Source organism: Neodiprion pinetum, chromosome 4 (genome assembly GCF_021155775.2).
Source record: "Neodiprion pinetum isolate iyNeoPine1 chromosome 4, iyNeoPine1.2, whole genome shotgun sequence".
Taxonomy (NCBI): Eukaryota; Metazoa; Arthropoda; class Insecta; order Hymenoptera; family Diprionidae; genus Neodiprion; species Neodiprion pinetum.
Window position 1 is genome coordinate 28,518,149 of NC_060235.2, and position 25,142 is coordinate 28,543,290.

At 44.0% G+C, this 25,142-nt stretch overlaps 1 protein-coding gene across 3 annotated transcripts in view; it reads right to left on the reverse strand.

Annotated features, from left to right (window-relative positions):
- Positions 1–11,516: 11,516 nt before the first annotated feature.
- Delta (neurogenic locus protein delta) overlaps positions 11,517–25,142 on the reverse strand; it is an 85,442-nt gene continuing 71,816 nt past the window's right edge. For all 3 annotated transcript variants that reach the window (XM_046620848.2, XM_046620846.2, XM_046620847.2), the window contains exons 5-6: positions 20,743–20,803; positions 11,517–16,801 (exon numbers count right to left, since the gene is read on the reverse strand). In XM_046620848.2, the coding sequence (XP_046476804.1) occupies positions 15,076–16,801; positions 20,743–20,803 (1,787 nt within the window). In that variant the 3' untranslated portion in view covers positions 11,517–15,075. The remainder of the gene's footprint in view (positions 16,802–20,742; positions 20,804–25,142) is intronic.

A 25,142-nucleotide genomic window follows, 5' to 3' on the forward strand; every position in this document is an offset into this window, starting at 1 on the left:
TTGTTCTCATGAAAATGTAAACAATACAATATTCGACATATAATAAATGAGCGTTCAATGAATTGGATGTTTGCTCCTAATCCTATTTATGTGAAAAATGCGAAGCGTCCTGCTACACATAGTATAAAACATATCGACTCCGTGGTCTAGTGACATTTCGCTGTGCTTCCTACCGTAAAATGATCCTACATGTGTACGTGCGTACCTAACTCAGACTCATGCACGTACGCAAAGAAATTATCGTAAAGTTTGCAAAGCGTATAAAATCCACTCAGGTAAGGATAGGTACTTTTCACTGCGTATCTCTCTCTGTCTCTCTCTCTCTCTCTCTCTCTCTCTCTCTCTCTCTCTCTCTCTCTCTCTCTCTCTCTCTCTCTCTCTCTCTCTCTCTCTTCGCTCTCTACTTCGTTCGTAATTCGAGAAGTTCGCACCTCGCGGGTTATTCTCCTTTATTTTACGGCTGGAAGGCAGAAGAAAACTTATTGCCGTCAAACTTTCAAAAAATTCAACTTCAGAGTATGAGACCGCGCAAAAGTGAACGGCATGGGTAAATTTCACTTGCTAAATTCTTTCGTCGAATTTGAAATTATATTCGAAGTATTCTTGCCACTATTTTCCTCAGCATAAAGTGGCGTTCAATAATTTGCGAGCGACGGGAAGGTTTCTACGGCCGAAATGAAATTTCAAGTGAGCCGACCGTCGCCATGTTGAATTTTTTGTACCGGGGTTTCAACTTAGCCGTGTTACCCTTTTGATCAGTACATGCTTCGGTCTTGACGACAAAGAAAACGTAAAAATTCATTTTTATACACATCTCGTCATCCCTCTTCCCGGATTACCGTAATGGCGATAAAACGTGGGTGTAGGTTGCGTATAGGATAAGCGTGTCGTTGATCAGGCACATACGTAGAAGCGGCGATCGGTGAAACGATGGAAGAAACGGGTGAGCGGAGAGCTGGATGGAGGATGAAAGAACCTGGAGGTGCGTTGGCGTCGGCGGTACCCACCCAACGTTTTGCGTTGGTGTGAAACAATCGGCAATGCATACCTGAGCGTTCACCATGCGCCTATCCAATTACTCCTAGCTAATTAAATTCAACAAAGCGTTCGACGTTACGCGGTCACCTTCCGCGCCGACAATCTTCCGCGATCAATTCAGATAGTGGGCTACAGCTATAAGCACCGGCTGGTGTTGTGCGTACACATGCATGTATACCAAGAGCATGTATAATATGTATATACATATATACAGTTTATACCGGTCGGAGAAGTTCGCGTGTAGTCCCACCGTACTCCCGATACGCGATTAAATTGCATCCGGCAATTAATTTTTTCAACCAACGGGCACGAGTATTATATCTGCAACCTGCAAAAGTCTTTTACCCCAGACCCCAAAGTTAACTCGAAAACGAAGAGGCTCGCGATTATCTCGCCTTTCCACAGCGCAACGTGCACTGCTCAAAGATGCGAATCGAACGATCTACACGTCGGCAATCGCGCCGTTTCCTATCCTATACTCGTCCGCGAACGCCGGAAGTTGGTGCTATAACGTCCGCTATCGGATACCCGGTTCGGCACGCTGCGAGCTATTAAAACAGTTCGGAAAACTAAAATAATGATTGGCAGAGGTTTAATTCGTTCCAAGTTATAGACACTGAACTACGAATAAACTGCGTCAGGTACTTTGGCTAATTTGAAAGTTATAAAAAGCTAGCTTCTTTGTCCGGGACAATTTTTATCAGCGGCTTGAAATTGAAATTTTGTTTTGAAATTGGACCGAGACTAAAACTTCCGTAATTACCAAAGCGTTAACGTTCTTTTTTTGTTACTGCAAGAGTTCTTGCCGCGCTTACGAGATAGAATAACGGTCAAGGAAAGAAAATTTCATCCTCGGTGTAGAATGTAGAGTGTTTTCTTTATAAAAAGTTTAAAACTTTTATACAAGCCATGTCCTGAATAATGTATTTTGTATAAATTTACCGGTGAACTGAGCTTGCTGTAGTTAATTTAACAGCCCATCTCACTTTGCACGTTCGTAAAGCTGGAGCGTCCCTCGGGAGCGGAGATTTCCCGGGTCACTGGTTTTAAGGGGATATTTCAACTGAAACAACTGGAAACGTTGCATGGATCCTCTCTAAAGCACTGATACAACTCTCAGTGAAGCACCTGAGAAGTGCAATTTAACAGCTGTATTTTATGATACACTATACGTTTCCGGGTGAAATCCGCTTATACGGTACATAACAAATTTATGTCTCATCGTCAAACACGCACACGCGTATAATACGCACCGGCAACTGATACGGTAGGTATAAAATATTCATATATCCACGATGAAGTTACAAAAGCTAAACAGCATCTCACAGATTCTGAATTTTTACGTCTAATTACAAGACGTTTAATTAGTAACAGTTGATTGATGAAGAATTCCTTCTAGGCATGCCAGTAGCTCGAACATACCTCGTCAAGATATACGCGTCGTGTGAGGTCAGGCAGTCGGAGCTCGTAACGAAATAACCACGGGTGGGTAACATCAAAATTTTACTTCCCTTCTGCAAAGCATCACGTTCAAGTGTGATCCTAAGCTAATACTGCAGAAGTTTCCAATTTTCCCAATGAACACCCAGAAGCGCCTACAACTCGTCTGTCCATGGCTACTTGAGCAATAAGTGGATCGTCATCTTCCCTCGGTTCCGGGGACCGTCCGAACCCGAAAATAGCTGTGACAAAAGGGGGTTAGAGCGAAATATTACCGGCACTCAAGGGGATGTGCTCAAGTTGTTTGCCTGTTTTGACATTCAGCGTCTTTTACGGATTCCGGTGATATAGGCCATGGGATTTCTACACGTAGCTCAAACTGTTCCTTCTACACAGTTTCACGACAAGTATTGTATGCGTAAAAATTCACCTCCTACCCCTCATCTCTTTCACAAATCATATTTTACCAAATGATTCAGATATTATTCAGAGCCGAGCTAAGATGATGTTTAACTGATTTTAAAAACGTTTTGAAAGCACTCTAACAAGTTTCTATATAGTATATACTTTACAGTTTGTCGAACCCGGCGGTGAAATTTTCAACGCCGAAGAGAGGCAGCAGTTCGGACACATCCCCTTAAACGGAAGTCAAACAATCATAGAGATGAGTCGGCAGAATTGAGCCAAGCATCATTATTCGTCGGCCAAACAGTTCCGTTTACTCCAATCAGTTCTTCCGACCCATGCATATGCCATATTTCAGCGGGAATTGGTCTCCCCGAGTCTGGTGGATGTTATAGACTGAGAAAAATTTCATTTGTTACAGTAACTAGAAAAATTGAGTAAAACAGGTACCGTAAAAAAAAACTGTTCGAATATTGTTGGAATTACGAAAAACGACGTACGCCGAACCATTTTGCGCCATCGTCGATCCTTTTTTGATAATTGCAACGCAAAATCAGTTCAGTTACAAGAAAATATATAGTAACAGTGATCGTAATGAGAAAGAACAGTAACGGATACTCAATTTTCTGGTAACAGCCAAAAATCTAATTTTCATTTTGTACCTGGAACTATATTTTTTGATTATAGTAAAAAATGAAAATAGTCAAGAACTGAGCGTTAACCGGAACTAAAAATTTCTCTCAGTGTATCCTTGGCCGCTCTGCGCGCGATGCAGGAGCCACCGACCGGATTAACGGAGCAAACGTGAACGCGTTTCTGGATCGGGGCCAGATTGCCCCGTGAATCAACGTTGACCGGGAAGATCGAGGATTGCACCGTGGTGCAGAATAGTTACCTACACGACACACATCTGCACCAAGACATTCGCCCCCTCGATCCATTACAATCCTCTACGTATGATGCACTTGGCGCGTGTGCGTGTGCGAGCTGTCGCCGAATGCACGCAGAGAAGCGGCATTCGCGTGGAATCGTATGGACTTTCACTTGTCCTCGGGGTACCGGAGAACGGAGTCGACGTCGATGCGGAGGCGCGTCTTCTTCGATCCGCGTAGTAGATAAGAGGAAGTGTATTTGTACCGGAGCCGAGATCGAGGGTTGAGAATTACGGTGGCTTCTAACCGCGGCGCGTGGTGCGAGCGTGTAATGTATATTTTGGTCTTCAGGGAGACGAAGGAGAGGCCCGAGGGTATGCCGGTTGATTAATTGCCCAAAACTTTTGAACCTTGCACCCGATCTCGGTCCGCAATTAACGGTATACCAACTCTGCTCCTCCTAGTTTTGACCGCCAGGGAACAACCGCGCGGTTTTTTATCACCGGAAGTTGCGTAACGGCCGCCGCATGAGTCTTGCGCACTTACGGTATGTGCCTGCTGCAGCCAGAGAATGAACTTTTTAGAAAATACCGGCAGCGAGGCGCCCCTGCGGTCTTTATACATTGCGGTGAAGTTAAATCTTCTCATCGTACGATCGGTACGTGAAAAAACCACGAGCCATGAAGTCTGCGGTGTTCAATCAACTGTCCGCGCTTCTTGACGACGTGAAGATAATTTTTTTTTTATTTATTTATTTATTTGTTCCTTTTTTACTGCCAAATTGAGACGGAGAGAAATGAAGGGGCAAAAAGGAAAGAACGATATTGAAACGAATCAGCCAAACGGCGGATGGTTTTAGAAATGCGTAACGGTGATTTCTGCAATGCAGCTGAAAAAACGAACCGCCCGTACTTAAACCAATACTGTATATCCTCAATTCGGATATGCACCCCGCTGATTTAGGGGAGCGGAATAAGCGTCGTTCGAGCTGAAGCTGTCGACAGTTATTGCAGCCTGAGAGAAGCTAACTGCCAACTGCGGGCAAAGTTGTAACAACGTCGATTCGTCCGTGGGTAGAAGAACTCATCTCGAAGACTTTCACCTCAACTCTGTGCCGGCAGGGTTTATTCATTCGTTTCCGCAAATTTAAGTTTCTACAATTAATCATGCGTATATAGCCCGCGGCCATGAGGACTGTCGGTAAAGTGTAACCTCGAGATTTTATAGAAGCTGCACGGACGATTATGTGTGACCGGTCGAAAGTGGAAATGAAGAAATGGAGAAAGGATGATGGGCCGCAAATTACTGGAAGTCAGAAAACAGAGGAACGAATGACCCGTCACGCGAGATTAATAACGGATTTCGGATCACCGCCGGCGGCAGAATGGACCAAGGTTAATCGTTTCGCGAAAGGTCGTTGAGCAGAATAATGATCCAACCGCAGGAACAGATGCAGCGTCTTGCAGGGTGTAATTCTAGAAGAATTAGAGAAGCATACGGAACGGTATCGAGGATCTTTTTTTGTTTCGTCTGCACGTGCGGTTAGAGATAATTAATCAAAATCAGCAAAAACCACGAGTACTTGGATGTGTTTACAAAAAATGTACAAGTTCGACATTAAACAATCGATTAGCGCGTCAAGAGATATCAGTGAATTGAAAAATACCAGATTTCCGTTGTTTCCAACAGAAAGTTTGAATCGTACTTATACTTATAAGGGGATGCTTAATGGAACACTCGGGAATTCTTAAGCCTGTACAAAAAGCGGCCTCAAGCCGTCTAGAAAATGTAATGGACCATTAGGCAATAATCACCTATTTATCCGAGTTAAGAATCGAGATATAAACGTCCGCCTATCGACTGGTTCGAGTAATCCTGAGCCGCGGGCGAACGAAAAATGTGCAAAAAATTTATACATTGTTTTAGCATTCCTAGAAAGAAAATAACAGTAACGCGGTATTGCAATAAGACTGTGAGTTGATTTCTCGGCAAGACCTCGGAAAGACTCGCTTTTTCTTCGTCTTTTCCGTTTTTTTCATCATTTCGCCGCCCAGAAGTTGCAATTAGTCTTAAACTGTACCACGAGCTCCGAAGAAGAAGCGAGCCGATCTGAAAAAAAACTTTAATAACTTCCAAGTTGAGTGGGATCTGTTTAATTTTTATTACTATGCGAATGGTAGTTACCTTTAGTTTTGCGGAACGCGCATTACCAATCTTTCCCGTTTTTACCCGCGCGCCTGAAAATAAACCAGACTCGTTGCAAGTGTATACAATATATAGGTATACGTGCACACAATTCCTCCTACATGTCGCGTTATTCGCGAACGGCGTAAAAGTAAATTTGAAAAAGAGCACGTGTGACAGTCGGCAGCTGAGAGACGACGGCCGTCGCCGGAGACTCTGTAAGCCGTCGAGGGTGCCAAACGGTTTAAAATGAAAGCAGCGATAATTCCACTAAGATGACTTTTTTATCGCTCTCGTCTTGACGTGCAGCCGGGGGGACCCCCGGAGTAGGCATCGCCTGGAGCGCAATTTTTTCCCAACCTGGCTCTTGTTTTTACGCCTCCGAGCTCAAACTGCCGTTTAATTACGTATATACGCGTACATACCTGTACGGACCAGTTTAAGACGGTGCGAGTAGCGACTTTTTACACCACACGATCGAGTAATTGGGGAATCGCTGTATGGTTCGGTGACGAGCCGTTCAATTTTCATTGGTAACGCGTTTCTTTCTTACGGTACTTTTCCTAAACTCTCTCTACAGTATAACAATTTTTTTTGTACGCTTTAGGCCGCTATTATAAATCCCTCGATCCATCTAACGATTCAATAAATTTTACTACATCCGTGTACACGTTTGTAATAATATCTATAGTCCATCTAATCGACAATTGTTAACAGTTTACCGACTTTTTTCTGTCTGTCTCGGGGAGTATGGCTCTTGTCGTAAACGACGAGTTGACCGATCCTTTTTTCTGAATTTCAAAATTGCAGATGATTATTTAAATAATATAGCTCTCGCCGTTCAAAATTTGGAATGCCCCGACCTCGTCTACTGTTTATGAGATGTGTGCATCGCATGTGTGTCGAAGAAAAAAATTTGTCTAGCTACGGTAGCGCCATATGTTTTCGGGTGTTCTGCTTAAAATTGGTATACGTTTTTTTGCCACTTCTTTTTCTGCGAATCTATTGTGCCCAATCTCCGATTTCGCTTCTTAAGATCTTACAGGTATTCTAGACTCTGGTATAGGAATCTCTAGGAGCACCTGCCTGAGCCATTTTACTTCTTTTTTTACTCGAATATATTAACGTAGACATTATTTATTTGTAACGTCCTCGCAACTCGTTCCGCAATGAAAAATGTGCCGAGGAAATTATTATGAAAAGTTCATCAGGCGGAAGGAGTTTCTTCGTAATGCACATATTACGTGAAATTCTAATTCACCGCATTTAGTCAAGAACGATGTCTGATGTAATTGAATCCGCGCGTATAAATTGGGAAACGAAAGTCACGCAACGACATTAAAAAAATCGAGCATCCGATGCGTCAAGAAAATAATTATATCCGTACAGGTTTAGTCTTCTCGAATAAATGTTCGATTCGAAAAATGGTAGAAAACACGTGGAAGAAATTTCGACGATCTTGCAGTCTCAAACTTATGCATGGTAATTTTTACAGAAAAAGTGTTGGAATAATCAGAGAAATGGAGTGAGATTAAATCGAGGGAGTCGAACCTTCCGTCGGCCGGTACGTACCTTGGCCAAAAACGATAGAGCCGATAAGGCAGCCTTTTGACGGCGGAGCGAATGAATACTCGAATATCAGCGCGTCTCAAGTGTAGCCTGCAGGCTGACGAGCCGCGCAAGTGTCGAAATGCTAACCGTCAGCTATTTTCTGCCGGTTCCTAGATGCACAGATGGGCCGTCTTAAATGCCCTTCGAGTTCTTACCGTCTACTCGCCGAAGCCCAGCGGGAAGACATCTGCGAGGACCAGACGGTGCCTAAGCTCGAATCGCAAGGTCGTGTAATTGATACAGTCATTACCGGCTCGTACCTTACACCTCGCATTATCCCGGCGAGACGACGACTCTCGGAAGAATAGTTTCGCATCATACTGCCATAATTTTTGTACGCCCTTTTCCTTATTTTACAGCCACAACGGTTTTCCGCGACGAGACGTCTTGAGGTCGAACACATGGGTTCAATTTTCATCATCGTCATGTTTACTTACGCTGCTTCGCATGGCTCGGAGTAGACGTTTTATCACCCAATTAAAATAAACGTTCTCCTTTTATCACTTTCTCGAATGTTTCTGCAATTTTAATTCAATCGCTACGCATCGCCCTGCTCGTGGTATGCTCGTGGATTGCGAAATAACACGCATCGTTGTCGGAACTTTGTGACGTAAGGCGAGGTCATTTTTACGTTTAAACTTCACGGCGTGTATAATTTCCATCGATTATTATCCCCCGAGACCTCGAGGAGGCGATGAGTTTCCTCATTTTTATCCTCTGGCGGCACAGATACTCACATACATACAGATACAAAATCGTTTCACAGTCAAAATCTGGGGCACTTGTGGCTTTCGCTATGATCAATCACCAAATGACAACATTGAATAATTCGAGGCCAAGAGGAAGTTGACGACCGATTTACAATGTCGCCATTATCGTTACGAAGGGTTCGTTTTCATTGTCAATTGAATTGCGACGCTCGATTATACCGAGTCCGTCAAAGATAGACTCTGGAGCCGAATCGTGTTCGGAGTAGCTTTTGTCTCGGGAACTGTTTGCCTCGCGTTTTTCGGAATTCTCTAGCCACAGACGAAGATTGGCAATGGTTGATTGCGCTCTTAATGAACTTGGCCAGCCCCGTTTCAGCCGCTGTAGCAATCCGTAGGTGACACTACATGATTTCCGATTTACATATCGTACCTACTGCGATTCCTCGCGTTACGATCGACGTCACCGATTCAAAATCCTGAAACGACATGTAGACCTACGTCAGATAGGTAGTAAGTGAAAAATTGGGCCAATGGAAAAAGACGATTTCCTGCACGAAGTAACCGAGCTTAGCCATTCGTCGATCGCGTTTATAGCCGTTCCGGCCGTTTACGACGATCCTTGTCGGCACGTCGCGTTTCTTGAACAAAATATTTCTTCGTTTTTTCTCGCCGTTTTGCATTATTTTCTTTCTTTCTTTTTTTTTTCCTCTCCCTCTTCGCCATTTCCTCCTCGAGTTAAGCTCAGACTCGGACGAATTAGATCCAGGCATACGAGACACGGCTATATAAGAGCGGACGAAACGGCCGCGTCGAGCTACACGCGGCAACTCTCTCTATACTATACTTTTCATAATTGCATCCATGTACAAGATGGTCAGGACTAAAGTGGCATAAGTCAGGCTCGTTTTATTCCAAAGAAAAACAAAGCGGTTTCTCGTTCCCACAAGTTTTTACTATACTACACATAGTGATACAGATATTGCGATGTGTGTACACAAAGAGATACGAGGCGCATGTATTTCCAACAAGCAAACTTTTAACTATTATCGACATTTCTGGACTCTTGGTTCTTATACCCTCCGAATGGGTATTTCAACTGAGAAGAATTGTACCGAAATATTGCCAGTGTACACGCAACCTTTCGGAGAGTGAAACAACGTTAGAACTCGTGCATATAACGCGCAACTATATTCATTCCCAATTAAAATTCTTTTCATCTAAATCGATCAATTTATTTGCATCATATAATTAGATACTATGCATCGTCTCAGACTGCTAAAAGACTCGAATTGATTTCATAATTAGTAATTAGTACTGCATTATTATTGAAACGATTGAATGGGACATACTTTAGTTACCTTCAGCGTTTTTTAATAGATTAAGATCGTAATCCTTCCGATCATGAAACTGCATTTTGGCAGTGCTTATTGGTATATATACACGTTATTTCTCGTGAACTTGAATGGTCAAGAGTACTTGACCACGTAGTCTGATTGCGAGCTGTGCGCAATGAGAAACATAATTCCTATGTGACACCTGTGTGAAAGCTGTTTATTTATCGATCGATCGCCACTTCGTCATTGCGGAGTAGTTAACTCGGTAAGGTAGATAAATATAGTAATCTGCGAATAAAAGGTAGAAACGAGCAGTTAAGTGTTATAATGTAGGTACGTAGCATGCAGACCGTGAAAATCAGAGGCAAAACAACGGTGGGGTTAGTTTTCAATATATCATCATTATTAATCATTCAATGTGGTTTTGTGACATCATAATATTGACAATTCATCTATTTACATGATAATAATAATAATAATAATAATCGTAATAATATTAATAATAATATTAATAATAATAGTTAATAATTATAATCATAATAATTATACACGTCTACTACAAATATACAGAATTTTTTTTATACAAAAAGTTATTATACTCGAAGTCTTTACAATGTGATCTATACCATAATTACGAGATGAGTTTTCGGGGGGTCGGGGGTTTAAGGACGAAATAGGATATCGGAATAAGGGGAGCAGTGCAAGAAGGGATGAAGAACGCCAATCGAAGTCACTCACGATGGTACGTTTTCACCCTTTAACCTCTCTCTCTGTTTCTCACTCCCTCTCGCAATCTCGAAATTGCGATAATATTTGAATAATGTATCAGAAAATGAGACAAGACGAGTTGAAGTATTTTTCGAGAAGTTGCAGCATATATATGTATATATATATATGGGAGATGCGTCGACACATATGTCAATTAATGTACATATATTTATATACTATGAAATGAAATTGTCGAAAGAAGTTATACGCGGTAAGTACAAAAAATGACAAATTGTTTCCCTAGGTCATTCATATATAATATGCATGTATAGCGTATAAATTATATTGACGCAAGATTAAGAAATTATAAAAATTTCAGTTTTTATTCCCCCCACCCCTTTTGTTATACGTGCCTCTACAGATTGTGGGTGGTAGTAGGGTAGTTTTTTTTAGTAGCACCCCCGAACCAGCCCGATCGACACTCACAATCAAGTATATAACTATACCTATATATTATATAATTAAATCGCATCTCGTTACCAAATTTAAACGCCAAAATTTTTGGCTTGTCAGATATACATTTTACATTTATTTCTCTTCCCCCGCCCCGCGTCATATATCGCGCGTGTTACATTACGTTATTATTTTTAAATACAATAATACAGGCCACGATCGAGCTTAGTTCGAGTCCACATGACTTAGTTGCTACGATAATATTTTATATTCGATCATTTAATTTTTACTTCATTATTATTATCGAGTTTTATTTTACTTTACTTATTCATTTTTCTTCTTCTTCTTTCATTAATATTATTTAACAGGAACATTAGCGAATCTTTGTTCTTCGTCTTCGTATGATAATGATAATGCTAGTAATAATAGTAATAGTTGTTACAATAATAGTAGTAATAATGTAATAATATTAATTATCATAATCATCAAATCTTCAACTTCATCAGCGTTTTACAAATAAATAATTGATTAATAACTATAATTTTCACAGTAAATAAAAAAAAAAAAAATAGAACAGAAACAAACAAACAAATCGGAACCTGTATCGGATGTCTGATTCAACGAGGCGTATTACATGACATTATTATTATTATTATTAATATTATTACAAAGTCACGCATCACCGTGCCCGTTGATCCCGCCCGTATCTATAAACACCCTCTTAATTAACCCCCCCCCCCTCCCCCCCCTCCCCGCCGATTACGTATGCAAGCAGAAAATATTGTATATATATTCATGCAACGGATCCAGCTGGCACGGGTTGATGGTAGAAAACGAATAATTTCCAATTTTTATATTCCCCTTTTTCATGATCGCACAGAGACTCGAACGCTGTTTGGATTGACAAAATCATATATATACATATATAAAAATTAACTAGAAAAGATCGATTCGTCGGGTCGTAAACTAACTACATGTTCTTACGACTGAAGAGCTAATTGTTCAAGAGCTAAAGAGACATTTATATGTATATATGTATATATTATGTATAAGAATTGAAAAGAAAAAAAAAAAAAAAAAAAAAAATTCAAATAAAATAAAAAGAAAGAAACGTAACATTTTACAAATCTTTACAAAACTTTACTAGTGTGGGATTGATGTTTTTCTTCTCCCTCTTTGACAAAGGGAGAGAAATAGAGAGAGACGGGGCGGAGATCACACGTTTCGTTCACGTTGACGAAGTTCCGCGGCATGCATATCGTATCTTATACGTATTACAAAGGCATATACGACACGATATGATTCGTAGTAAGTAATCGCGAACGAAATGAATGTGTACGGTATTGTACATATTTCGTAACAAGTTTATAGTACACATATTATCATCTATCGTTTATACCTATTTAAAGAGCGTTATTGTATTACAGTATAAGTTCGAGGCTACCATTAATTTCTATGCAGCAGCTTACTTTAACCGTTTTGGCGAGGATTATTCGAGCAAGAAAAGTGGCGGGTTTCGTGGGCCACGCGTGAACGATTTCTACACGTGTACGTGTGTATACACACGCCGATAAAGAACTTTGCGACGACGACGATGACGCGACCATCTTTTTCGCCCGCACATCACAGCCAAGCGCGAGCATCCGTTTCCGTAACGGAAGCTATCGTCATCTCTCCTCTCTATACACGCGTCGACGAGTTCCCGCAGCTACATTCTCGCACACACACACATACATACGTATATATACGTTTGTACGTGTTTGCGTGTGTCTGGCAAGGGGGAGTTTGGCAGCCTAGTTTTACGAGCATTTCCGGGAGAAACCCACGACGACACAAGTCAAAAGGTTATACCGCAGAGAGGGTTGAAAGGTTTGAGGGAAAGAGAGCGATAAAAGGAGGAAAAAGGGTAGAGAAAAAAAAAAAAGAAAAGAAAACAGAAACGAGAAAACGAAAAGGTGACACACGCAGGGCCTGGGATTGTGTGGGCCACCCTTTCGGTTAGCTGGAATTTTTGGAATCTGCACAATCTCAAAACTCACGAGGGGTTGTCTCTCGCTTCCCGTCGTTGTGACAAATTCTTGTGCATAAGCCATTTTGTCCCTCTCCTCCCCTTCAACTTTATGGAAAAGGTACGGAATTTTTCCGCCGTTGCGCATGCATACATTGCCCGACGGCAATCGCGATCCTGGTAGAATTGGTTTCTCCAGGATCTCCATGTATATATACATATATATATACATTGTAAATCATGATAAGACGAAGAACGCGTGAAAACTAGGGTGAAAAAAATGGTCACGAGAATTTTACACCGATCGCAAAGTCTTTTCGTTTACTGGCATACATCTCTGTATATTTATATACTGTAAACTATGTTTCTATTCATCTATATAACTCTCAGCTGTAAATCGCGGTTGCAATAACGTGTATAATCGTCTATACATACATATGCATGCATGTAGATATATATTGCAGAGGCAGGCATAGTTTTTTTTTTTTCCACAAAGTCTGTTTCGAATCGATGTGCTTTTGAAATGTGGATGGATCGATGATTAAATAATACGTAGAGAAAACAAACAGTGTATAAAGACAAAACGAAGCGTTTCGCGGATGTTGTGTAACAAAAACAGAAACAAACAAACAAATAAAAAAAAAAAAAAAATCATTTCTGGAAGTAGAAGAGCAAGAAGAACGAAAAAGAATCTGTTTCATTTCTCTTCGTATATCACTCGTCGTTACGTCTACTGTTATCTTTCGCGCGTGGTAGGTATATCAGTATAATGTATATAGGTATGTATCATGTATGTAGATGAAAAGCAATGCTACGGTAGTAACACAGCGACATTATTAGCAGGCGCGTAACGTCCAAGAATGTAAAGAAATATGTATAGTAACAATGCATGTTGTTTTTGTGGTGTGACACCATATACGATTGAATATCAATAGGAGGATGATAGTTGTAATAATAGTAATAATAATAATAATAGTGATAATAATACGCTTATTTAATACAATAATATTATTATCAATAGCAATGATGATGATAATAATAATAATAGTAAATAACAATAATAATAAATTAGTTCTGTACAGGGTGCTTCAAGCATGATAATATTAATATGCCTAGAGATCGAGCCGCGGTGCACCAGAGGAATTAAATTTGAAGAGAGAAAAAGAATTATGTAATAATGATGGTGCGGGGAAAAAAAAAAAAAAAAAACGTGCACAATTATCGCGGCAGAAGAATCAATACCGGAAGTCGGCAGTTGTTGCAAACACTGCGCTCAAGTGATGTGTATGCATGTATATATAATATACCTATGTGTTACATATACAATAGGTTTCCTTGTGGTGCACTCATGGATTTCGTCGTGCTTCGGCTCTTCAGTGTGTATACGTATACATACACACATGTATATATATATAAATAAATATATATACATAGATATGTATATAAATATACATGTAGGCGCGCCGTTCGCGCGCGTTATTACACGTACACGCATATATATACGTATATATTAACACAATACATACATATACAAGTATACATATGCATGTATACATTTACATATATATATTTTTTTTTAATAATATAATATATTTATAAATATTGTTGTTGAAAATATTCGGCGCATTCACGCGCAATAATAATACAATCACACGCACACATACGTAAGGACTTACACGTACAGAGACACACACAGCCGAATCGGAGACGATCGACGCCGTCGTCGCAGACACACCGAAGCCATTCGCCGCAATTCGTGGTCAAGTAGAGAAATAATTATAATAGGAAGAGACGAAAGAGAGATTTAATAATAATAATAGCAATAATAATAATGATAATAGCAATAGCAATAATAATAATAATAATTACAAAAAATTACGAAAGAGGAAAGAAAATAAAAGATACGTAGAAAAATAATCGTAAAAACAAACAAACGAATACATATACATTATACATTTAGTATAGAACCGGGGAAAAAAAAATATCTGGTCATGTTATCAATTATATATATATACATTCATATATATATATATATATATATATATATATAACTTATATATAAAAACCTATAATATCGAAAACTGTGTTCTGATCCATCAATAATTTTTTCCTTCGTTCCAAGTTCAAAAAATTCAATCAGTTCCGCGTGTTTTTCGTTAATCAATTTTTATAATACGGAGCCGGAGGGGAGAAGAAGTTTTTCCAATTTTTTTTTTTTGTTTTTTGTTTTTCGTTTTTTCCTTTCGTTCTCCCCTCCCGCGCGCACCTACTACTTATTACCACACAAGCACAGTATTAAACGAACGGACAGGCTACACTTCCGTCGCGAGCGTCGCGGCGAGCGAGGCGTCGTGCCTGTAATGATCGTCGATAACGTAAACGCCCCCGGCGCCAGCGGCGGGATCTACGCACGTCGAGTCCGCGATCGTGGCCGGTGGCCTCTTCAGCAGGGGTGGATCGGCCCGTTCGCAGCACGACTGCTGCTGATCGGCGAACATCGATGTCCTCTTGGCCTCCAGTATGCAGTCCTTTTCCTTGAAAAGGTGGGACGCCCTGTGAGCCGCGGCCGCCGCGTCGATATTCAACTGTTTCGTCGTCCTCGCGTTCGTCCTGACGTCCTGCATTACGGGTTCCGGTTTGTAGCCGCCGCCGGAGCAGGACGAGTCAATGGTGCAGTTGTCGGTCTGAAAGGACGAGTCGAGGTCGTCCCTCGTCACGTTGTTAACACTCTTGTTCGCGGCCCCCCAGGTGTTTTTTATCATGTGGGGATCGCCGCCTCCCAGCGAACAGCTACCGCCGCTCCTCTTGCTCATGCTGCTGTGAACGGCGTTCCTCTCGTTCTGGAGTCTGGCCTCCTCGTCGGCTTTCGCCTGTTCCCGCTTCTGCCGCCTCTTCATGCACATCACGGCGACGGCCGCGACGAGGACGAAGGCCGGCACCGCCGTCGACAGGGTGGCTATCACGACGACGTGCTCGGTCGTCAGTCCGGCGTCCCTCGCCTCGGCGGAAGTCACCGGTTTCGATATGTTTCCGGTCCAGTAGCTCGGCCCCGATGGTACGGCGGCCGGAGGCGCCCCGACTTCCTCGGCGCAGGTCTCGCCCCGCCATCGGTCGGCGCACAAGCAGAGGAATCCGTTGACCCTGTTCTGACACGTCCCGGAATTCTGACACGGTGCGCTCTTGCACTCGTCGACGTCGACGCTGCAGTCCTTCCCGGAGAAACCCGGCTTGCAATAGCAGACGTAGTCGTTCGTCCCGGGAACGCACTTGCCCCCATTGGCGCACGGCTTGGTCACGCAGTAATCGACCTTCTTCTCGCACATCTTGCCAACGAAACCGGGAACGCACTGGCACCGGAACTCGTTCACGAGGTCTATGCAGGTCGCCCCGTTCAGGCAGGGATTCCCCAGACAGTCGTCGACGTTCTTCTCGCACTTCTCGCCGTCGAAGCCTGCGGCGCATTTGCACCGGTACCCGTTCAACTGATTAACGCACGTCCCCCCGTTCGTGCACGGATTCGGCGAGCAGTCGTTGATCTGTGTCTCGCAATCGGTTCCCGAGTATCCGGGCGGACAGTGGCAGACGTACCCCCTGAGAGAATGATCCTCGCAGGTCGCGCCGTGGAGACAGGGTGAATCCCTGCACGCCGTCGTCTCGGACTCGCAGTGTCTTCCTCGCCATCCCGGCTGACAGGTGCATCGATATCCCGTCTTCCCGGTCCCGAGGGTCGCGTTCTCCGTGCACGATCCGCCGTTCCGACACGGATTCGAGCTGCAGTCCTGCAGCGAGGTCTCGCAGTCCGTGCCCTTAAACCCTGGCGCGCAGGAGCAGGTGTAGCTGCCCTGACCGGTGTTGAAGCAGGTGCCGCCGTTCGTGCAGGGCTTGTGATTCGTACAGTAGTTCAAATCCTGGTTGCAGAATAGCCCGCCCCATCCCTCGTCGCACAGACACTCCCAGGGCTTTTGGCACGTGCCGTGGAGACAGCCCGGGTAACGCTCGCACTGATCGCAAAGCGCCCCTTTCCACCCGCTGTGACATCTGCAACGAGACAAGAAGAAGAATTCTCTCATTAGTTAATTAATCGCCGTGGGTTCCTCTCCGAGGCAACGAGAATACCGATCAGTCCAGGTTTCAAGAGGCTACGTTGCACCATCGGGCATCGACCATCGACGGACGACACGGTCAACCCTTCGGTGCACCGACGAATTAGAATTCGGTCGATACGCCCGATAAGCGGATCGTAGAATTTACTATAACATTCTGCAGTGGTGTGCCATTATCGAAAGAGCAGTAATCGTATCCCTGAAAAGTGTATCGCGTTCGCTGGTCGACTTTCGTCTTATAGGTGAACCGATCGCGGTCCATTACAGCGATAAAAAACCTATTCTAACCTAAAGAAGAGACGAATATAGACACGGATCGCAGGATAGATCGAGAGCGAAAGAGAGGGTATTATTGCCAGCTTCGCACACCATCGTGCAAAGGTGGATAAAGGCTGTAGCTCAGCGGAGATGAAGGCGGAAGGGAATTGAGGTGAGGTGGGGTGGGGCGGGGAAAAAGAGCGCGAGAGAGAAGGTGAGGAGAGGAGAGGAGGGCAGGGGAGGGGAGGGGAAAGAGGAGTAGAAGGATAGTGGTCGGCCATTATATTGTCCAGGAGAGAAACTCTCCTTGTGGCGGAGTAGTAACAGCGTTCATGGCGATGAAAACTGTGCATGTATGGTGTGATGGCCGTTGTATTGCACATGTAGATCCGTACAACCATACCTATACACGCCGTGCCGTGGAGCACGGAGCAAAGAGAGAGAGAAAGGGAGACTGAGAGGAAGAGGAGAGAGACACAGAGAAGAGGACTCTACTACCCGTAGAGGCGATGGTTGGATAGCGGCCGGAGGAGGGAGGGAAGGAGAAGGAGGAGGAGGTGGAGGAGGAGGAGGAGGAGGAGGAGGAGAGGGGGTCATGGAGTGGTGTTCCCACGGTACGAGCCTGGCGCAGCCGTTCAGTATGCGGGTCAAGGAAAGGTTATGCTCCTCTGTGTGGCTCGCCGAGCCCACTAATACCATCCGCCGGTCGGCGGTGATGTTCGTTCGACCGCCCCGGTGCCGGCTGAAACACACCGTCGTCATCGTGCACCGTGTACAGAGTATAACACCGTATGACTCTACGGAGAAGACGGAGATGAGGATGAGGATCAAGACCGCGAGAAGAAGATCCTTGGATCATCGCGTGTTATACATGTTAGTATGTGGTAGATAGGATATCAGGTTGGAGAACTGGGACTCCTTGCACTGCAGGTGTTACACGGTGTAGACTAATGATAAGCGTTTTCAAAATTTTTTCATCGCAATTGAACAGCGTTGTGGAATCGACGAGGAGAGAGCAACAATATTTTGGATAATTTTTTATGAACATTCGTAAGCGTTGGTATCTACCAAAATCAGAAAGGACGAATGCATGTTATATCAAGATTGTAAACACGTGTTCACTTACAGTCGTATGTAATGATAATTTTCGACCCATTCTTATTCAGTTGGAAAATTTATATGCTTTGGACAATGAGATACTCGGTCCGCCACGCGAAAGATGAAGCAAAGCAAATGAAACTAAGACGATGAGATTTTTTTCACTCCACTATCTCGCTTATGGTTAATCAAACGCAATTACAATTCGCGCTTTCGAGATCCTCTTCTGCGTGTTTCTCACCACTGTATAGGTATCATCAAGCCTCGAGTACACATTACCATATATTCAAAATACCTCTAATGGATTATTAGTTATTTGACATATACGTAAATACAAATTTTTCATGTCTGTCAATAAATATCAATTAAACGAACCAATCGTTTTCAACTGCTGATACAACATTGAACTTGAGTACAAATAGGCACGTGTGACTTTGCGTATGTGTGCGTGTAGTATACTAAAACACGGAGAACATGCCTAGCCGTGTTTGAACGCGGGGTGGTTAAAAAGAGATATTATTTGTCAGAAATATGTAAATGGAGGGGGGCCGTTTATCCACGCGGAGTGAGCATAACATGAGAGAGAGAGAGAGAGAGAGAGAGAGAGAGAGAGAGAGAGAGAGAGAGAGAGAGAGAGAGAGAGAGAGAGAGAGAGAGAGAGATCGGACGGGTCTACGCCAATGGGGGGGGGGGGGGATAGTCGCGGTCGGGTCGCGCATCGGTATTCAGTTCTCATTCCGGTCCCCCCGATAGACTTGAAAAATTTCAATTAGCTGTTTTACCCCATCCATAGAACACACAGTCGCGTAGTTGGTTGTAGGTATAGGTGTACGCATCTAGGTGGATAACACACGACGCTGCACCACGATACAGTAAACACACGGAGGTAATTCAAATAGGGCCGATCCCACAACTCTCCGAAATCCCACGGTGCTGCAGGTGCCTCTGTACGCGGCATATACGTGTGTATATATGTATATATATGACGTTTGTACGTGCATAGACACCATCCCGCATACCATCACCGTCACTACCTATACCTGTATACCTGTGCAGGATAAATACCTGCGTACATACCTACATAACCGGTCGTTTATAGAACTTTATCGTTTTGTAATTCGTCGCGACAACCACGTCCGTCGTTCGTCCGTACATTCGGACCGAGGTTTTCCTCTTCCGCCGCGTCTACGTAATCCATCGTTCTGGATGGTCATGAGTGTCCCACGCGGTGGGGAATAATCGCAAATTCCAAAATCCGTACCGACACAGAATCGATAAAGAAAGGGACAAAATAAATAAATAAATTAAATTAAAAAAAAAAAAAAAATAAAGAAAGAAAGAAGAAACAACTCGAGGCAAAGATAAACCGACTTTAATAAAGTACCTCGTGAGCAAGGAAACAAAAAACAAGGACACGGAAATGAAATATGTTCGGCATGAAGGATCGGCGATTAGAACGATCAAGGGTGAGGTTCAAGATGACTATAGGAATCAGGGTTTTAGTGAAACAATTAAAATAAGTATACAGAACCGCGCGTCTCGGTGTCTGAATAGCCGTAGAAATCGGACAGACAGACATCAAAGCGTCAAGCAAGCACAAGCCCTGCGGAGAGCTAACGGGACAATTAACCCTGGCTCGGGTAATTAGATGATTGAGTTAACTCCAAACTTGGCCCGAACCTCTCTCGCCGCTGAGATTTATGTCTCCCGGTCGGCGCGCGTTGCGCGACGCTACGTACGTACCCTTTCTCTTTCTCTTACTCTTTCTCTTTCTCTTTATCTCCGTCTCTTTATACCCCCCACCTCCATTTGACTCCCTCTCTTTCTCCCCCTCGCGACGCCCTCTGCACACGTTATAGGTATCGTATACGTACGTTACGTGCATTCGCGTACTATGGGTACAATACTTTGTACCGCTTGTAGGCTAACCCGTGAAATATTATACGTTATATATACGTTATGCACACGTATATACGTACATACGTGTAATACTCTCGAGGCGAACGGTTCCGAGCTGAGACCGTCTCGTCATCCTCTCTCTGCCGCTATGCAGTAATAGGTGGAATTAAAGGGGTGTCTATCTTCACCGAGCTGGATGTACTTACTACTTATAATACTGGGTGGTTGCGGCTTGCTTGTGCTTATAACTACTTGCAGTTCGCTCCGCTCTGCTCGATACGTTAGCTATATGCTGTACATCCAAGACGTATTTATACAGCTACGGTCGGTATAAGTAGGTACGTACACGTGACGCGAGAAGATGAGAAAAATCTCGGTATACGAACGGTACAAACTGAATCTCGGCGTGTTTCTTTTACTTTAGATTTCGGACAAAATTTCATTAACTTTTGCGCATACGATATTCGTGTCCGTGGTGTACATACAGGTATTCATGTAGGCAGGTTCAATGCGTTAAGCGTGTATACGGGAAAGGCGCCACAGCTACATCGGTATGTCACAGGACTGGTCAATCGGAGTACGTAGTTACTCGTGCATGTATGCATATTGTATAATACTCACATGCATTCGTTTGGCTGACTGCAGTGACCGTGCTGCTCGTCGCATCCCGGCAGACAGTGAGCTGTAACACAGAAAGAAAGAGATGCAAAGGTTAATTCAAGCGCTACGTGACATTTCGAGGCTGACGAAAGCACTGCTTCAATTTTCACGCCACTTCGTTCCCCAGCCCCATCCTCCTCTTTCTTCTATTCTCTTCGCCGTGCAGCGTCTCGCTCTCACGCTATTCACATACATTATCATCGCGATCCTCATCATCATCGTTATTATTATTATTTTTATAGCTTTCAGTGTCATTTCTCCGTATTTGTCTCTCGATCGGTATCCGACTGTCTCAACCGCTTGAGCCTGTACAAGGAAACGAATTGTACAAACAGGAGGTGTGTGCAAACGCGAGTGAACCTGGGCCGTTTGAATTGAAAATGATGTCACGCCAGAATCACCCCCGCTCATTATTTAGCCGCAAATATACTTCAAGACATTCCGTTGGCACTCTGCCACATCTTCGTACAAATTCAGTTTCGTGCAAATTGTATACAAAAATACACGAATATATGAAAGATGTTGAAAATAATTACCGGAATGTAAAACACCGAGGTATCTGAACGCGTTGTGTCCGAAGCACTCATCATCACCTCGGCTTGTCGAATTAAACTACAGTACATCATTAAAAATGACCAAATATAGTCGGGATACCTGATTTGGCGGATATTTGTGATGGAAGAAAAAAAAATTTTTTTGTTTTTGGCTTCTCCACAATTTTTTATTCGAAGACGTATTTAGGAATTTATTATAGCACTGCGGGGAAGAAGATACCTACGGAATAATGCTGTTCGATAGCGAGACTGATTGCGAGTCGCGGCAACTTCAATGCGCGCCGGGGATAATCGCGGTCGGTTACAAGGGAAAGACGAGATCCTCACGACGACCTTGGGAGCTAAGTACACGGGACCGCTCGACTATTTTATTTATAGTCCATAGCGGCACCACGAACAACGACGACGACGACGACGACGACGATGAGACCGAAAAGACCGACGAAATCGCAAAAATTCCTTGCTGCTAACGCGAATACCTTCGTCGAGGATCGCGGTTGTTCTCTCTTCTCTTCTCTTCTCTTCTCTTCTCTTCTCTTCTCTTCTCTTCTCTTCTCTTCTCTCCCCTCAGTCTCGGGGCTTACCGGACGGGCCGCGCTCCTTGTCGGGCATGTCGAGGTATATGGAGAAGCGAAATCACATAAATTAACGTTGTCGGTAGACCGCGGGTATTCGAAACATTCCCAGTTTCGCGTCGTTTTAGGCAAATAACGAAACAAAAGATCGTAGCCGACGCTTCGCGAATCGCATATGTAAAAGTTTATCCGACGCTTGCCGAATTTCAAACTTACGCTGTAACGATAAATCCTCTAAATCGCGGACAGATACACGTCAGCTCCACGGTCGGTAATAAAGTACAAATTTTGCGATTCATCATCAATTATATACTGAATGTATCGAAAGTTTAATAATTATAAACTATAGACGCAATCTCTTTTGTATAAAAATTTTTGTTCATTCTTAGTGAAAAATTCTCGATTAAAAGAAGAAAATTGATGAAATCGAAATCACGAGCTACGGTTCAGAATAAACTTTGAATCGATGAATGGAACCATCGTTATATCGTACAATGCCACCCTGCGCTGCGGCGTAAAATCCATAACTTTTGTGCGACGTATTGGTATTGTAATTTCCCCCAATTCCCCGAAACACCTTTTTCGAATCTCTCTCAAGTGTCACTGTTGCATCGCCAGCGTCTCAGGTGTAAAATCCCTAAACCTTGCACGAAGGGCGATGAATAGCGGAAAGAAAATCTGCGACAGGAGGTTGGAATACCTGGTTTGTCTAAGATCATTGTAACGACGAAATCAGGGGACAGGGGGTTCGACACGAATCACACACCAAGGTCTTGGAGGAGGAGACCTGGAAACCGACAAAACCAAGCCGTACAGGAGAGCGTATCTGTCGCAGCTATAAGGTTGTAGGTAGAGGTACACGATTCTGTTCCTCCTCCGAGTCGTTGCAGCTGTTGTTAAAGCACCGACAGCTGTCCCAGCCAGAGCAGGCAGCGAGTCGAGTCGCCGTTCGTTCGATTGGCCGCGTTTTACCGAGGATGTATACAGAGTTCTGCAGCTGGTAGCCGCTGATCCGATGCACTCGGAACAACCCCTGCATGGGCGGCGAGCAACGAACCCCTAACCAGCGTCCGATCCCTCTCTTGCACCGAAATCGAAAACAAGGCCTTTCGCCAACCCCTGCAGCCTGAAACGCTCGTTCCTTTTCCAACCCTTCGAAATACTTACATGTATGTACATGTGTACGGATGTATAACCGATCCGACGACTTTCCATCATTTAAATAATGACTCACATACTCGGATTACGGAGCGCTGGATGCGTGCTGCCGCCATAAGCTTGGGGCCTAACAACCAACCGACTGATCGCTCAATCCTCATCGCGTCCGAAGACCTGACCTGACTCAACGCTGTGATGTTCATCGCCGCACTGTAGTACGATCTTGATGATCGCGACGATAAAATGTCGCAGAGATGATTCTCGGCAGAGTTACAACGACGGAAATCGTGAGTCGATAATGTTTCGCCGGTTAATATTCCTCGACAATTTCATATCCTCGTCCTCCGCACAGTCCATTAACTCACATAAGAAATTATATCGCTGTGCGTCCGTGATATACATACATGTATATAAAATATATGTGGAATATACACGCAGAGGTATACACACACGGCATGTGTCGTAATTTGATCGGGATCGAGGAGAGTCCGCGAGGAGTCGGGGAACAAAGACAACAAAGTCGGGTTTCATCACCCGAGAATTGCAGAGGGACGAGAAGGGGGAGGAAGGAAGAAGATGAAGCGAAAGAGATGGTCGTAGGACGCGATGCAGCAAAGTGCACTCGCTAGGTATACGTATTATATGCGCGGATGAGAGTGTAGGTAGGATACACCATAAGGTAACCCGAACCCCGGGGCGACGGCCGCAACGCGACGACGACGTAGAGAGAGGCGGTCCGCTTCCTTCCTGGTGCCGATTACGTCGTCCCGACTTCCGGAAATCAATTCGTACCCTCCGCCTCTTTATTTTTCTTTCGCCCCTGCGGTATCGTGCAGTAGAGAATCTGGACAATATCGACGAAGAATTTCTCCACGTTACGAATACATGGAAGTACTACGTGCGACAAGGATTACGATCGGATGTTTGGAAGTGTATACTTGACCGCGTGTTTCTCCGCAATACAACGGGTGAGTATACATTGTAGAAACGAATAAAAATTCCACCACCTCTCCGAAATGACATTCGATCGATCCAAAGAGAAAAAAGATCAGAACTGTAGGTGTATCTAGGTATGCGTACCTACGTCGAATAAGTTGGACAGAGATACCGGACGATGACAAAGTTACGTACGTGCATAACGTGCATACACATACAGTATATACGAACACACAGGCAATAAAAGACACAAAGAAAACCGGAGATAAACCGCGACAGGATTGAACAAGCCGAGAGAGTCTCGTGAGTTTTTTGGCGTTCGGATGATCGAGGCACGTCTGGATGTGGTCCATGGCATCCTATCTCCATCTCCTTCTCGTTTCACCGTCGTTCGCTTCGTCCTCCGAGTGTGCAGACGGGCCGCGATGTTATACACATCGCAATGCCTCGCTACAAAGTAAGAGAGAGAGAGAGAGAGAGAGAGAGAAAAAACGGAGGCTGTCCTGCACAACAACGGGCCCCAACTTCCAGGTGAGCGCGAAGAAGCTGGCTGGCCTGCAGCGAGTAGAGGGTAGCAGAGAGAAGAGTTCGGAGGGCTGAGAAGGGGGGGGGAAGGTAAGGCAGTAGTAAGGCAGAGAGGCACCTACTATATAGACAGTGTAAAAAGAAGAACGAGGACGGGACTCGAGAGGTGGGAGGATCACCGGGCGTGGGAAGTACCGGGGAAAGATCCACAGTCAGCATCATCATCAGCAGCAGCAGCGTGAGCAGCAATACGCCTAAGCGGAATACCTACTACCGCTCCTCCTGCTCTCCCTGCACGATAGCTCACCTCAGTTCCTCACCGCAGAGAGTGCACGCAGGATTTTTTATTTTTTTTATTTTTATTTATTTATTTTTTTTTTCATCGCAATCATAACGACGATAATCGTTCCGGCCGCAGCAATAAGTCGTCCGTAATCTCGTAACGACGGACGAAACGCCGTGACCGCAACTTAGTCAATGAACACGCGAACCGTTTAAACGCGAGCGCGAGCGCAGCGCGCACGCCCCCCACCATATCGCCATATCCCACCGCCAAGTGTCCCCCTCTTATATACTGTAAACTTCGCGTCTTCGTAACACACTGTACGTAACT